This window comes from Phacochoerus africanus, chromosome 4 (assembly GCF_016906955.1).
Source record: "Phacochoerus africanus isolate WHEZ1 chromosome 4, ROS_Pafr_v1, whole genome shotgun sequence".
Lineage (NCBI taxonomy): Eukaryota > Metazoa > Chordata > Mammalia > Artiodactyla > Suidae > Phacochoerus > Phacochoerus africanus.
Window position 1 is genome coordinate 13,309,459 of NC_062547.1, and position 16,606 is coordinate 13,326,064.

The 16,606-nt window shown below is 53.3% G+C and overlaps 1 protein-coding gene across 1 annotated transcript; it reads right to left on the reverse strand.

Moving 5' to 3' along the window:
- Nucleotides 1–1,489: 1,489 nt before the first annotated feature.
- Nucleotides 1,490–15,592, reverse strand: SMTNL1 (smoothelin like 1). The gene is made up of 8 exons (XM_047775693.1): nucleotides 15,493–15,592; nucleotides 9,532–10,223; nucleotides 9,171–9,303; nucleotides 9,004–9,055; nucleotides 7,548–7,706; nucleotides 7,258–7,372; nucleotides 6,933–7,084; nucleotides 1,490–1,772 (listed from the first exon to the last, which is right to left on the reverse strand). The coding sequence occupies exons 2-8, from the start codon at nucleotides 10,219–10,221 to the stop codon at nucleotides 1,628–1,630; spliced, it is 1,446 nt and encodes a 481-aa protein (XP_047631649.1). The 5' UTR covers nucleotides 10,222–10,223; nucleotides 15,493–15,592; the 3' UTR covers nucleotides 1,490–1,627.
- Nucleotides 15,593–16,606: the final 1,014 nt, after the last annotated feature.

Consider the following 16,606-nt stretch of genomic DNA (forward strand, 5'->3'; position numbering starts at 1 on the left):
GTTCCCAGTCTTGGGATTGAAACAGAACTGCAGCCACCAGCCTCCGTAAGTACACTGAAGCTCACAGCAATGCTGGATCCTTAACCCACTGAGCTAAGCCAGGGATTGAACCCTTGTCCTTATGGATACTAGTCGGGTTTGTTACCACTGAGCCACTCCTAGCTGCAGTCTCATAAAAGATGTGACCTTGCTTCCATTTATGTTTGGCTCTGGTAACCCCAAGCCTTGTGGGGAAAGCTGGCCATGAGGGACCAGGCCACCCTCGGCCGGAGGGGTCATCAACACGTCCGCAATAGTAACATCCCCATTTTATGGGTGAAACAACCAAGGCACAGCTTCAGAGGGTTGCCAGGTCCACGCCGCCAGTCAAGGCAGAGGGCACACCTCTGGCCACAGTGCCACGCTGGCTGGTTTCTGTGTCTGTGATCTTCGTGAGCTGTTCTCACCAGCCCACGTGCTGCCGAGTGGCTGATAGAGCCAGGAAGGCTTGTTAGCAGGAAGTTATAACTCAGCTCTCAGTTATAAGGAGCAGTGGAAAAACAAAAGCCAAAACTTCAGCCAGAGTAGGAGGGATTATCTTAACCCGAAGGAAGAACTTTCTGGGTGCAATGGTTCTAAGCTCCTGGATAATCACTGGCTTTTAAGAGACAGAATATAGGGTATCACTGAATCAAGGGAATCGCCCCAGGCCCCACTAGCCTAATATGCGAGACGTTTCTAGAGAATCTTCTACTCTGGCCCTTGCCCTCGGATTCCCTAACCTGACAGAAGTGTGGACAGAAGCAAAAGCATTGGGAAAGTACCACCCATGGCTGGAAATGTAAGATGTGTTGTTACTTTGGGCCACCACTTACAAAACACTTAGGTGACAGGCCCTAGGTGAGGCTCTTTGTCCTCTTGCAGGTCTCATTCAACCCACACAGCTCCTCCATGAGTTTGAACTCCTGTTATTCCTCTTTAGACAGTAAACTGAGGCTCAGAGAGGTTAACTCACTGGCCCAGGGACACACAGCTAGTGAGTGGTGGGACCCAGGCTGCTATCCTTTCCCAGATGCCCTTCATGGTTGTTGAGAAAATCATATCAAGTGGATTTGATATGAAAATCAAGAAATCAGGAGTTCCCATCATGGCTTAATGCTTAATGAGCCCAACTAGCATCCATGAGGATGTGGGTTCAATCCCTGGCCTTGCCCAGTGAGTTAAGGATCCGGTGTTGCCCTGAGCTGTGGTGTAGGTTGCAGATGCGGCTCGGATGCCGTGTGGCTGTGGCTGTGGCGTAGGCTGGCAGCTGTAGCTCCGATTCAACCCCTAGCCTGGGAACCTCTATGTGCCACTGGTGAGGCCCTAAAAGACAAAAAAAAGAAAAAGAAAAGAAAATCAAGAAATCATATGATTTAAGAAAATTCTATCAGGTGGCCTGAGTTTATGATCCCAGGTGAGAGAGGTTCCCGGGAAGGGTAGGGAGGAAGCATTGAGGGGCCAGACCAGATTTTACAAAAGAACTTTTAATGTAGTTAAAACTGGTGCCATCTGCGCCTGCCTGAGCCCCAGCGCTGCTGCTGCCTCCATGGAGCAGAAGTGAGCCTCGGATCAGCTGGGCGCTCTGCCTACCAGGTCGGCCGGCCCCTCATTTCTTCTTGGTCTTCACCAGCCCCTTTTGCACGAGGCTGCGGTACAGCTCCTGGATGTAGGTGTAGACGCACTTGGAGTCAGGCACTGCCAGCCGCACCATGTCATCCACCTCCAGTAGCTGGGCGCAGTCAGCCAGCTTCCTGAGGGGCAGGATGGGGAGGGGTGAGGAGGGGTGAGGAGCAGAGAGCCAACGGCGGAGGATGTGGGAGCTGGGGCGGGGGGCCGAGTGCAGCCCAGCAAGAATAAAACCCCCAGAACTGTGTGCCTCAGAGCCAGGAGGTCATCCAGGCCAACCACCCCACTGTACAGCTGCGATAAGGGAGTCCCAGCAGAGTTAAGACTCACACTCAGCTGGTTGGTCTGATTCCAAAGCCTGTGTTTTCCTTTTTTTGGGGGGGGGGGTGCTGCACATGCAGCATGTGGAGGTTTCCAGGCTATGGGAGCTGCAGCTGAGGCCTGTGACGCAGCCACAGCAATATGGGACCTGAACCACGTCTGTGACCTACACCACAGCTGATGGCAATGCCAGATCCTTAACCCACTGTGCGAGACCAGGGATCAAACCTGAGTCCTCATGGATACTAGTCAGGTTTGCTACCGCTGGGCCACAATGGGAACTTAAAAGCCCGTGTTTTCGTTTTCCTGTGTCTTCATTTGGTCTGTAGTTCTGCATTAACCCGCCCCTTCCACGTGCTCCTGTCTCTGTTCTCTGGACGGGAGGCCTCTCAGGAAGAGTTTAAAGGACAGAACCCCAGTCCTAGCTAGAGTGTTGGCCTGTATTTGCAAACTCTCCAACTCCATTCAGTCTCTCTGTATTTATTGAGGGCCTACTATGTGCTAGGTACTCTTTTTTTTGGGGGGGGGGGGTCTTTTTGCTATTTCTTTGGGCCACTCCCTCGGCATATGGAGGTTCCCAGGCTAGGGGCCTAATCGGAGCTGTAGCCACCGGCCTACGCCAGAGCCACAGCAACGCGAGATCCGAGCCGCGTCTGCAACCTACACCACAGCTCATGGCAACACCGGATCGTTAACCCCCTGAGCAAGGGCAGGGACCGAACCCGCAACCTCGTGGTTCCTGGTCGGATTCGTTAACCACTGCGCCATGACGGGAACTCCGGTACTCTTCACTGATCAAAGTCAACCCCCACCCCATGTCACTGACATTTCTTGTGGCAGAAGACAGTCATCAAACACAGGAAATCAGTGGTACAGCAGATGCTGAGAGCTGCTATGGAGAAAAATAAGGCCAGGAAGGGAGACAAGCATGTGTTTCTGTGTTCAAGGGGATTTAAATTATTTATTTATCTTCAGCCTCACCTGTGGCATGCAGAAGTTCCTGGGCCAGGGATCAAATCCGTGCCAGTCAAATCCGTGCCACAGCAATGACCCAAGCCACTGCAGTGACGCCATATCCTTAACCCACTGAGCCACACAGGAACTCCAAAGGGATTTTTAATAGGGAGCTCAGGAAAGGTCTCTTAAAGAGACTAAATCTGCGGGAAGAGGATTCCAGGCAGAGGAAACAGCTTATGCAAATGTCCTGAGGCAGGAGTGCTTAATGTGTTTGAGCAAAGGCATGGTACTTAGCAGCAAGTCTTTTTTCTAACTTCCCAGCTGCTCTTTGGGGTCACATGCTACTCCTGGCTTTGCTGAGGTGACACCATCTGATTGAACCACTGTTCCTGCCTTGCCACCCTGTGCCAGGGGCTTCATCAAGTGCTTCCCCGTGAATGGTCTCATTTACCCCACCCCTCTGTGTTCAACCAGCACAAGAACCAGAGCCTCAGAGCGTTTTGGTGATTTGCTCAAGGTCAAAGCGAGTGATACAGCTGGGACTCAACCGCAAGCCTGCCCGATGCCTCTGGCATCTCTGCCCTGAAGCCAGGTCTTAGCAGTCCCTGCCTGCCAAACCGCCATGGGTGCTGGCAGTAAGTGAAACCAGGGTCCCAGTGAAAATCTGCTCTTGGGGCTGAGACAGCTGGGCTGAAACCTAAGCTGGACTGGCCTGGGAGTGGGGGAGGAGCACAGACTGGGAAGATTTCGAAGAATGGGACAAGCTCCCTGCAACCAATGCAGTGCTTTCCCCTGACACAGGAGAGGCAAAGCTTTGTTCCCATTGGGCCTGGGGAGCCCAGTCAGGTTCCTCCAACAGCACAGCTGATGGAGACCTCGTAGGGGCTCCAGCACTGGCTGTTCCATGGGAATCAGAGGAAAGTTCCAGAAGGAAGCCAGTGGGATGTGACGGCTGTGCCAAGGGTCCCCTTACTTTGCACAGTTAACCTTCGCACCAAACCTGAGAGAGGTTCAGGTGGCTGCCGAGGGTCGGAGAGCTAGGAAGGAGGTGGTCGGATTCAAACTCAGCTCCTCATAGAGAGATGCGGGGGGGATGGAGGGTGGAGGTCTATTCTCCATTCTCTATCCCCAAGCATCCTTTCTTGCTGCCTGATGCCTCCTGCCACCTGTCATCCTCGCCTGATTACTCCTTCTGCCTTCCCGTGGCTCTGCTGGAGGAGGACAGTGACCCGTGCCCCACAGGCCAGGGACACCTGCTCCGCGCCAAGCCATGTGCCCTCCTGATGTTCACCAAGAGCTCTCAGCCCTGGCTAGGAGTTTCACTTTCCATCCCAGTGTTGCCATAGTGCTCCTGCGCAAACCTCACATAACGTCTCTGCTTGTAGCTACATGGAGAGTTGTGAACATCAAATGAGAGGATCCAAGAAAAGCACTTAGCAGAGTGCCTGACACCCCGTCGACCTTTTTTGTTCTTTCTAATTTGTTTTGCTTGTTTGTTTTTGTTTTGTTTCTTGCTTTTTAGGGCTGCGCCCGTGTTATATGAAGGTTCCCAGGCTAGGGATCCAATCGGAGCTACAGCTGCCAGCCTACGCCGCAGCCACAGCAATGCCAGATCCAAGCCATGTCTGCAGCTTACACCACAGCTCACAGCAACACCAGATCCTTAACCTACTGAGTGAGGCCAGGGATCAAACCCACAACCTCAAGGTTCCTAGTTGGATTTGGTTTTGCTGCGCCACCATGGGAACGCTTTTTTTTTTTTTTTCCTGCTTGTGAAATTTCCTGGACCAGGGATGGAGCCCACGCAGCAGCAATCTGAGCTGCTGCAGCAACAACACCAGATCCTTAACCTGCTGCACCACGTGGGAACTCCTTATCACTCTTGATTCCTGTGGCTTGTCATCACTGTTAAAGGTGATCCTGACCCCCCCTAGTCCCCCCACCCCAGGGCACTCACCCCATCCCTTGGCAAGATGACGTAAGGGATTGTCTGGAGCGTCAAGTCTGGTGGTTTTCAAATAGCATCCTTGGTGCCCTAGGGCCCTATGGACATGCTTCAGGGATCACCTCGGCAACAGGGGGTTGAGTGCTAAGCCGCTGTGCTCCAGGAACCTCTCCTAACCTAAAAAGGCTTCACTTAAATCTGTTTAATATGTTGGGCATTCATTTAATATTTTGCTTGAGGCATCTGCGGGGGAGGAGGGACCCACTTGAAAAGTACAAATCACTATCAACCCTCTTGTTTTGCTGGTGGGGACACACAAGCCTGGAAAGGGGAAGATTGCTGCTCCAGGCTTCCCTGCAGATTGGTGGCCAGGCCTGGACTAGACCAGAGGGCTCAGCCTCCCAGCCCAGGTGCTGCAAACATCCTCAATGACTTATTCCCTGTTCCAGAGCTTTAGAAATGCAATGGGGGAGTTCCCATTGTGGCTCAGTGGAAATGAACTCGGCTAGTATCCATGAGGGTGTCGGTTCGATCTCTGGCCTTACTCAGTGGGTCAAGGATCTGGCTTTGCGGTGAGCTGTGGTGTAGGTCACAGACGCAGCTTGGATCTGGCATTGCTGTGACTGTAGTGTAGGCCAGCCGCTGCAGCTCTAATTCAACCCCTGGCCTGGGAACTTCCAGATGTTTGCAGGTGTGGCCCTAAAAAGGAAAAAAAGAGAGAAAGAAATGCATTCAGCAGTCTGTTCTAGGACCTCAGAGCTGCTTCCTTGCCCACCCTCTGCATAGTCCTGTCAAGCCTTTCCTAGGCGCCCCAGTGCCATCAGGGAGGACTCAGGCCTCACCGTGGGCAGAGATGGAAGCCTTTGGCTGAGTCTGGCTTTGGTGGTGGGAATGCCTCCCCTTCCCCACCACATGGGAGCCCCATCTTTGCCTCTTAGGTTCTTCCTTGGGCACACTGCTCCTCACCCCCTTTCTGCCTGTCCAGTCCACCCCTTTCTCCATCCTGACACCATCCCACTCCCCGGCCCAGCTGCCCCTCAGCAATAAATCCACCTCACCAGGTTCCACAGTGAGTAATTATCATAATAACTGTGATAGCATTCATTATAAAATAGGAACAGGAGTTCCTGTTGTGGCGCATGGAAGCAAATACGTCTAGTATCCATGAGGATGTGGGTTCCATCCCTGGCTTCTCTCAGTGGGTTAAGGATCTGGTGTTGCCGTAAGCTGTGGTGAAGGTTGAAGATACAGCTTGGATCCTGCGTTGCTGAGGCTGTGGAGTAGGCTGGCAGCTGTAGCTCCGATTTGACCCCTAGCCTGGGAACTTCCATATGTCATGGGTGCGGCCCTAAAAAGCAAAAGTGAATAAATAAATAGGAAGAGCGGCTGAGATTTTTTGAAGTGCTGGTGAAGGGTTAAGCACTGTCATAGAAACTTTTTTTAATTATTTACTTGTTACTCACCATAGCCCTGCAAATGAGGAATTTCGTGCCCATTTTAAACATCAGGATATGGGAGTTTCCCGGTGGCTTAGCAGTTAAGGACTTGGCATTGTCACTACTGTGGTTCAGATCTGGTGCCTAGCCTCGGAACTTTCCCATGTCATGGGTACAGCCAAAAAAAAAAAAAAAAAAAATCAGAATATGGAGGTTCAGAGAGGTAAAGGAGCCTGTCCAACATCACACAGCTAACAAACAGCAGAGTCAGAATCTGGCCCCAAATCTCTGCAATCACCCTTACCCCTCCTGAACTTTCTTCATGGCACCTGTCCCCCTACATTATATTTCACAGGAAGTGTGTTCAGGATCCGTCTCTCCTTTAGAATGTGAGCCACAGCCAAGCAGAGATTCTGCCCTTTTCACCCATTGCTATGTCCTGAAATGGTTCCCAGGGATCAAGAAATACCTCTTAGAGACAGGCATGTGTGGCCACAGTGCCTCCCTGACCACCGCACTACGTGGTCCCTGTAAATCCGCACTGGGAAAACCAGCATCTGCAGAACCGGTTCTGGGTAGGCGGCCCTGGAGCTCCCGGCCACCTCTGCATCCCCGGGAGGGCTTACTCTGCCGTGGAGAAGGCCAAAGTGAAGTTGTGCCTGCGCTTTGTGGGGTCCAGCTCAGCATAGTCAAAGGCATCGGGGAAGAACTTGTGGATGAGGGCGCAGAAGGCCATGCCGCTGCTCCAGCTGGAGGAGAAGTTCTGGATGTCCACGTGCTGCGGGCAAGCAGGGGCCCCAGAGGCCTTGGTGAGCCTCAGCTAGAGGGCCTGACGTTGCCCCCCTCCACGCCTGCCCACCCCCGCCCCGGGCTTTGCATCACTCAGATCCTCCCAGCACAGCCGCCCTGGGGAAGGGTCCCTGCCGCACCCCGTGGCCCAGTCCTGTGCACCTCGTAGTTCCTAGTCATGGCCCGGCACCACTCCAAGAGCATGTTCTTAACACCGCCGATGGCAGCCCCCGCGGCCTTGGTGTTCCGGAACAGGGCGGTGGGGCCCGAGGCTGCCCTGCAAAGGCGAGAGAGGTGGGAGGGTCCCGTGATAGAGGAACCCCAGCCCCAGAGGAGACGTCTGTACTCCCACCCGGGCCTGGGCTCTTCCTTCTGCCTCTCAGGATCCCCCCTCCCCGTCCCTTCCCCTCCAACCATCCCAGCCCAGCAGCTCCCCCGGCACCGCATCCTACCCGCCAAACTTGTCCACGATGGCCTTGCGGTTCTGGGCCCGGGGCCCACGGGGCCGGACAGGGGCTGACACCCTCCGCTCTGGTGCCCTTTCCTTCTTCTTCTCCTGTGAGGGCGGGGGCTCTGTGGGGCTCTGGGGTACATCGCTGGGCGAAGATTCACTGCAGGGGTGGGGGGAAAAGATCAGAGAAGCGTGAGAAGGGCTGGGACCAGCGGAACCGGGAGGAGGCCAGGGGCTGGCTGAGCGTGGTCCCTGGAGTCTCAAGAGGCTTACAAGATTGTGGCCCCCACTCTCGCCCATGTTCCCTCTGCGCCCAGCGTCGTGAGCTGTTGAGAGGGAAGAGTGAGGCCCAGTCTAACTTCAGGGAGCATGTGGTCTGGCGGGATGTGTGTGCAGAACTGGGGCTCTCTGAGGTCTGATCTTCGCCTCTTATTTGCTGTGTGATCTTGGGATTGTCATGTCAGTCTCTGAGCCTCAGCTTCCTCATCTGTACAATGGGGACAAGAACAACTACCTGATGAGGTGGTTTTAGGACCTGTGTGAGATGAGAAATTCAGAACACCCAGCTGGGCTGGCCACAGAGCTCCCCAAGGTTACCTTTCCCTAAGGAGGTGACATGGAGGTGAATTTCAGCTTGAAATAAACAAAGACTCTTACAATGACTAAAGTTGTGCTGTGGCAAGAATAAGGCTCTCATTTTAAACGGCACCCTCCAGGCACCAGGTGCTGGGCTGAGTGCTTTTTTTTTTTTTTTTTGGGCTTTTTAGGGCCACATCCAGAGGATATGGAAGTTCTCAGGCTAGGGGTCTAATCAGAGCTGTAGCTGCGGGCCTACACCACAGCCACAGCAACACCAGATCCAAGCTGCGTCTGTGACCTACACCACAACTCACGGCCACACGGGACCCTTAACCCACTGAGTGAGGCCAGGGATCCAACCTGCATCTTGTGGACATTAGTTGGGTTCTTAACCCCCTGAGCCACGATGAGAACTCCAGGGCTGAGTGCTTTACACACATCCATCACTTGAGCCTCACGAGAATCCTATGCAGTGGGTACAGTGACTGTGCCCACTTCACAAGGGAGGAGAGGCAAAGTGATACGGCCAAGATCACACAGCTGGTAAGCGGCAGAGTCACTGTCCAAACGCAGGCTTTCTGCTCATGCTCTTAAGGGTGATGCTGACACCGCGGAGCAGTGCTGGGTGGCCAGACCAGGAACCCTGGTGAAGAGCCACCAGGTGCTGACGAGGCTTCAGCAGAGGGTGGGAGGGGACCAGTCAGGCTCCACCAGCCCTTTGCTTCCACACTCTGCCCTAGGCTGAGGGGCTGAAAACCAAGATTCCTGGCATACTCAGAGATCAGATACTGGGGAGGCCCAGGCCCAGGGGATGGTAGACTTTGCAAGGGAGCAGGTGGGGTTGGGGTGGAGCTGGGGCTCCGGGAGTTTGACGTTACCTGGCTGAAGGACTGGTCTCTCCGGAAGCTTCGGCAATCGGACTCAGCCCATCTGGGGGAAAGGAACAGAGGGAGGGAGGGAAACTGGGGTGACCTGAGGGGCACTCCCCACATGCCCCCTCAGGGTGGCCCCTGCACCATTCGTGGGCTACTGGGTTCTCACTCACCTGGGCTGGGGCCTCCGCCCTCCTCTGTGGGGCTCTCCGGCCACTCCTCCGGGGAGCTGGGAGGCACTCCTGCGCCTTCCTCTGACTCTCCCTCTACACCCTGGTTCTGCTCTTCATCAGGGCTGCCTGGCTCCTGGAACCAACATGACCCGTGTGGGCTCGCAGCTGCCCAAGTCTCGGCGAGGACTTCAGAAAGATCTGGAAGGCAACCTGGGACCCCCGCAGCCCCCACCCCAGTGCTAGACATCAGGGGGAAGAAGACTGGACTTTCCCAAGAGAATAGAGCGGGAAGGGGCCTGCTTCCGGGGGGTGAGGGGACTCCTGTGGGGGCCTCTTCCCTCCTCTCCTCTTTCTCTCTTACCAGCTCCTCCTTCATCTCTTCCTCCTCCTGCGGTTCAGCCTTGGCCTCCTCTTCCATGGCAGCCTTCTTCTGAGAGTCCGACTTGGCTTCTGGAGCACTGACTTTCTCCTGGGCTTCAGCCTTAGGCTCTTCTGTCTTGTCATTCTCCTCCTGAGAGACCGTGGTGGCCTCCTCCTTGCCAGTGGCCTCGCCGCCTCCAGCCTTGGCCTCCTCCTCAGTGGCCTCCCTGCCTCCAGTGTTGGCCTCCTGCTCCCCAGCAGCTTGCTTCGGCTCAGCCTTGGCCTCCTCATTCACGTTAGCTTTCTCCCTAGATCCAGGCTTGGCCTCTTTCTCATCAGCCATCTGGTTCTCAGAGGCCAACACGGTCTCTTTTCCCTCAGCCTCCTTGAGTTCAGAGTCGGTCTCTTCCTTCCCACCATCCTCCTTCTGAAGTTCAGCCTTCCCTTTGGGTTCCACCTTGACCTCATCCAACCCATCTGCTTCCCCCTGGAATTCAGCTGATGTGTTGTCCTTGGCTGGTGCACTCTCCCGCTTTCCTGCCCCACCTGGAGGCCCCTCGTTGACAGACCTCTCAGCTGGGCCTGTGGCCTCGTCCTCTGCAGAGGCTCCACCTCCCACCGTCTCTGGGACCTCCGTGGCTGGGGAGACAGTGGTCCCGTCCTCAGAGGGCTTCCCTTTCTTCTGCTCCATCTCTGCAAAGAGAAGACAAGCAGGCCTGGCCATGCCCCCTTTCTGCAGGCGAAGGCCTTGGAGTCTGGAGGCCTGTGGTTCAGTCTTGGGTTCCCCCCTGCTCGGACACATGACACAAGCATCCACTTTCCCTCTGATGAAATGAAGGGGTTACTTCCCCCCAAATGGGGTGCTGAGCCAGCCACCTTTGCTCGATGCCCGAAGATGTTCACCTAATGCCCTCTGCAGGTTGTAGCATGGGCTTTAAAGAATATTGGATCATTGGAGTTCCTGTTGTGGTGCAATGGGTTATGAACCCAACTAGTATCCATGAGGATGTGGGTTCGATCCCTGGCCTCCCTCAGAGGGTTAAGGATCTGGCGTTGTCATGAGCTGTGGTGTAGGTTGCAGATTTGGCTCAGATCTGGTCATTGCTGTGGCTGTGGTGTGGCTCTGATTGGACCTCTAGCCTGGGAACTTCCATATGCTGAGGGTATGGCCCTAAACAAAGAAACAAAAAGAGTATTGGATCACATAATACCTTTTCTTTCTTTCTTTTTTGGCCGCCCCCATGACATATGGAAGTTCCCGGATCAGGGATAGAGTCTGTGACCTATGCCACAGCTGCAGCAATACCGTATCCTTTAACCCACTGTGCTAGGCCAGGGATGGAACCAGTACCTCCACAGGGACAAGCCCGACCATTAACCCACTGCACCACAGCAGGAGTGCCACATAATGCCTTTTCAATGATTTTGCCTCTTTTTTTTTTTTTTTTTTTTTGGCTTTTTAGACCCTCTCATGCTGTATACGGAGGTTCCCAGGCTAGGGGTCCAATCAGAGCTGTAGCCGCCATCCTACACCACAGTCACAGCAATGCCAGATCTAAGCCTTGTCTTTGACCTACACCACAGCTCATGGCAATGCCAGGTCCTTAACCCACTGATCGAAGCCAGGGATCGAATTCAAATCCTCATGGTTCCTAGTCAGATTTTTTCTGATGCGCCACGTCCGGGAACTCCTGATTTTGCCTCTCTTTGACTAAGTCAGTGAGATGGTTACAACTTGATGCTAGCCCCCATCTCGAACCCCTTATGGAACTGTTGCTATTCCCTCACTTTAGTGGAGACAGTTGCCCTCAGGCTTAGAGCCCAAAGTAGGCAGAAGTCTCTAGACAGAATTTAGTAATACGGTTTTGATCACATTGTATTTATTTTTACTGTGACTTTCTATTTCTGGCCAGTGATGTTGAGTTTCCCTTTCCAGTGGTGATATAAAGTTTCTTGTAAAAATACATTTATTGAAATAAAAATAAGTTAATCGAAAGGAAGACATTCAAGAAAGCAGAATACAGAATACAAAATACCTAAATCACGGAGCTGGTATAAAAATAACTGGGACTTAGGAAACCCCACGCCAGCTTGGTGTCTGGGTCTCGGCCAGCTCTGTCAGCCTGTGCGTGGTTCTCTGAAGAGCTGAGCCTGGGCATGGATGAGTTTCCTTTAGTGAAGAACAGAAAGGGACTCTCCCTAACTAACCTCTGCAGGGACATCTGACCCTTCAGCTGCCAGGGGTGGGGGGGGAGAGTGGTTATGACCCTTTGACGTGAGGTTTCCTATTCAAGGACTGTATGTACAGTCAGCCTCCCCTCTCCACAGGTTCTGCAAAACTTGGATGGTGTATATTTGAAAAAAAAAAAAATTCCAGAAAATTCCAAAAGGCAAAACTTGAAGTTGCCGCCACTTCAACTATTTACATAGCATTCGTACGTGTTTACAATGTTAGTTACATGATTAACATAACATTTTCATTGTATTGGGCATTATAAATAATCTAGGGATGATTTAAAGTATAAGGGAGGATGAGCATAGGTTATATGCAAATATTACATCTTTTCATATAAAACACTTGAGCATCCGCAGATTTTGGTATCTGCAAAGGATGCTGGGACCATCCCCTACAGACACTGAGGGACGATTAGTCTCTTGGAGTTACAGAAACAGCTGGGTAGGGGGACAGGGCCAGCTCCTTCATCCTTCTGCCCTTCTTGGGGGTCTGTTTACAGAGAAAATAATCCCAGAATAGTGTTCAGGGCATGACTCAGGCAGTAAAAGAAGTAGACACTCCTGTTACTGGCTAAAAATACCTCCTGCCCTCTGCAGTGCCATCGTTCTGTGTACAGTACCCAGAGCACCTGGGTAACCGGGACAGAGGGAGGAGGACAGGTATACAAGGAGTAGGGTTTTGATCCTGACACCCATTTGCGTTTCACTGCCCCCAGACCAGAGTCCTGGGGTCCCTGGATTCAATCGCCCACTGTTTCCCTAGGAAACAGGCTGGGACTTTTCAAAGATGCTCACACTGCCTTCCAACTCCACCCCTCCTGCCAGAGCCCCTTCCTAGTTAAGCAGCTCCGGTATTAAAGTTAGAAGGGGAGTTCCCTTGTGGCTCATCATGTTAAGGATCTGGTGTTGTCACTGCTGTAGCATGGGTTTGATCCCTGGCTCAGGAACTTCCACAGGCCATGGGTGCGGCCAAAAAAATAGAGGGAAACCAATGATGCTCATTATCAGGAAGCTGGGAGCTGGCCTTGACCCCTACGCAGCTGTCTGAGACTTCAGCAAGTCTCTTTGCCTCTCTAGAAAGAGCCTCAGTTGCTAAAGCAATGACAGAATTATTCTAGATCAGCTTTCCAAACTGTTCTCTGAAAAACTAGGGTCTCTGAAGACATTAATAAGGGCTGAGGGGTGGGGAAAGGGAGATGCCTTCTCTGGCTAAGGTTGTTTCAGAAACAGCCTACCCTTAACTCTTCATTAGCACTTAGATAGATGGATACACCACAGTAAAGAGACTTTAACTTCCCTTAGCTTTATTTCATTCACGTTTCTCCATACCTATTTGGCCATGGATTTTTTTTTTTTTTTTTTGGCTTGCTTCTTTTTCTCCTTGCTTTATTTTTCCTGAGGTGCATCTGTCACCCTCTCGAGCCATGCCACCTTTAGCAGCAGGAAGTATGGCAAATGCTGGTCTAAATGATCCCTGCCACCCCTTCCTGCTCTGCACTCTTGTTGGCAAGGTGGCATGGAGCCGTGGTGAAAATTACGGATTCTGGAGCTTCCTGTGAAGCTATCCCAGCTCCACAGTGACCTTGAGCAAGCTACTTACCCTCCCTGTGTTTTGATTTCTGGAGATAAAAATAGGTCTCACCTCATAGGGACAGTGGAAAGTTAAGGAAGTCAATGCATAGAATGTATTTTGAGATGTGCCTGGCGCTGCAGTGTGCTGGAGGGGCACTTGGTTTACAACAGCTTGCTTTGTTTATTTTTGTTTGTTTGTTTCTCTGGTCATCCCCGTGGCATGTGGAAGTTCTTGGGCCAGGGATCGAACGCATGCTACAGCAGTGACCCAAGCCTCTGCACTGACACCTCGGGATCCTTAACCAGCTGCGCCAGAAGAGAACTCCTGCATTGGCTCGTATGGTGTAGGCTGGCCTCTGGCCAGCCCTGTGCCAGATTAAGGTTCTGACTCAGCCGTGAGGGCATTTAGTTGGTAAGACAAGGCAAAGAGAGCGGAACACCAGTAAGATGATGATAAGCCCTTTTTATACCTCAAAGCGTGTGAGCACTTGGCCAAGACATAGCTGAGCGCCTCTTCCATTTGACCCTTTAGCTACATGCAATGAACTTAGGATGGCAGAGGGAAAGGGCTGGTGACAAACACACCTCACTCATCCTGCGTGTTCCTCCCCTCAGCTTTCCACCCCGCAGGCCTGTCATAAATAGACTGAGGAGCGAAGAAACTCGGAGGTGGAGGCACCAGGATAACACCACCCATCCCGGCATTGACAATTCTAGAGCCATTCACAGCCTGCGCTGCGGTGCCCTCTTTTACGTCCCCGAGCAAATTCCTCACACGAACCCTTTGGAACAGGTGTTATCGGCCCCATTTTACAGATTAGGAATTCCAGGCTTGGGGAGCTGATCCCTTGACAAAAGTCCGAGGGCAATGAAATGGCCAAATTGTACCTGGAACCCAGGTCACCTGACAACCAGTCCAGGACCTGTGGCAGGGATGCTGCCCCCACCAGCTCCTCAGCCAGTGTCCCCTTCAAAGGTGAGGGGCATCCCTCTGGAGGGGGAGGGCAGTCACGTGGGGCTGAGGAGTCCAGACTGCCTCTTCTAAGTGCACAGGAGACCATCTCCTCCCTCCCTTTCTCTCCACTTTCCTTCCTCCTTCCTTCCCCAGGAATCCTTGTGCCCACTGCAGACAGCTCCTCTATCCATTTTTGTTTGTCTGTTTTTTGTTTTTTTAGGGCTGCACCTGCAGCATATGGAAGTTCCCATGCTAGGGGTTGAATCAGAACTACGGCTGCCAGCCTACCACAGCCACAGCAATGCAGGATCTGAGCTGCATCTGTGACCTACACCACAGCTCACAGCAATGCCGGATCCTTAACCCACTGAGGGAGGCCAGGGATCGAACCCGCAACCTCATGGATACTAGTCAGGTTCATCACTGCTGAGCCACAATGAGAGCTCCCCGCTTCCTATTTTCCTTGGCAGACCAGGAGGAAAAGGACCCAGGAGGCTGAGTTCCTGGCCCCAGCAAGTATAAGACAACACTTGATGGTTCTGCTAATACCCCCACAACTCACAGCCACCTGGTCTGTCCTCTGCTGGTCCTAAAGCTTCCACCATCTCCCATCCCACCAGGGACAACCCCTGCAGAGGCCACTCTTTTTTTGTTTGTTTGTTTAGGGCCTCACCCACGGCACATGGAGGTTCCCAGTCTAGGGGTCAAGTCAGAGCTGCAGCTGCTGACCTACACCACAGCCACAGTAATGCAGGATCTGAGAGGTGTCTGTGACCTACACTACAGCTCACAGCAACACAAAATCCTTAACCCACTGAGTGAGGCCAGGGATCGAACCCGTGTCCTCATGGATACCTGTCTGGTTCGTTACCACAGAGCCACGATGAGAACTGTGCAGATGCCACTCTTAATTGCTTAGAGACTCTGCTTCCCACCCCAGCTGGAACTGATAAGACCCCCAAGGCCCTCTCTACCCATGTCAGGTGCTCGTGGATAGCCACCTGCAGGCAAGTCTGTGGGTGATCTTAAGTTGCCTGGCCCCCCAGAGCTGAGCCCCGCACCTCTGGCATAGAGAGAGGTGGAAAGGACCTGGATTTCACCAACTGCAGGGCCCTGACCGGAGGCCCCCGGCCTTCAGAAGGTGGGAGAGGGGTTGGCGGATGGAGGCGGCACTCAGAAAGGGGCCCAGGGCTCTCCTACCTGACGGGCCTCTGCCCTGGGGGCTTGGAGCTGCCTCCTTCCTCTAGCTGAGCGGCCTCACTCCCTGGCTGTCTTTCAGCCCCACTGGCTTCTAGCCCCCAGCTCTTCAGTCCCCGCCCCCACCTCCAGCTGCCCCCACCCCCACCTGCCACCCCACCCCACCCCACCCACCCCACCCGTACGGCGAGAGCCGCAGGGCCAGGATGAGCATTGTTTACTCCTGTGTTGGTGCAACACTTTCCCCGGGACTGGGAAGCTCGGATTTCCCATGGCGGTCTGACAGGTGGCACCTTTCAATCACAGCCGGTCCCTCCTGCCTGACCCCGGCCTCGTCCTGGGTTCATCTTCCTTCCCGTTGTACCCGCCTGGCCCGGGCGACCCGAAAACCATTTGGAGAGCGGTCACCAGCTGTCTGGCCTCCCCAGCCCATCCAGGGCCCAGGCTAAGCCTTCCCTGTACTGCCCCCCCCTTACCCATGTGCCTTTAAATAGACCCCTTTCCCCTTGCTCAGACTAAAGCAGCTGCAGAAGAGAGGGCTGAAGAGGGGGTGCAGGGGGCAGCTGCTGAGGAGGGGATGTGGCTCAGGACCCACCAGAAGGAGGTTTGGAGGGGGGGAGGGGCACAGAGGAGAGGCCCGATGGCCCAAGCTGACGGATCACTGGGCTTAGAGTCTAGAAGCTGCAAAAGCCGAGTTCTATTTTGAGCTGAAGGGACTGGTGCACAGCAGGCGCTAAACAAATTTTTGTACTGAATTGAGATTTTGATCAGAAAACCTCTCCAGGTTTCCTGTGATCTAAGAAAGGTACTACCTTTGGAGAATGTTGGGGGGCAGGGCGAGGATGTCCCCACCCCTTACAAAGCTTGTGATTCTCCCAGTCACCTCCCTGTCCCCACCATTTCAGCCACACTGGCCTCTTTCCTATTCCTTCAATAAACTGATTCCTTTCCATATTCAGGAGGGTAACTTTTTGCTTCTACTCTTTACAAGACTGGTTCTTTCTCATTCTTCTGATCTCAGCTCAAATTTCATTTCCTCAGAGAGGTCTCCCATGACCTTGAGCTCCTCTCTATTGTTCCAAGCATATTTGATCTTTCTTCTTATATAATATGTGTT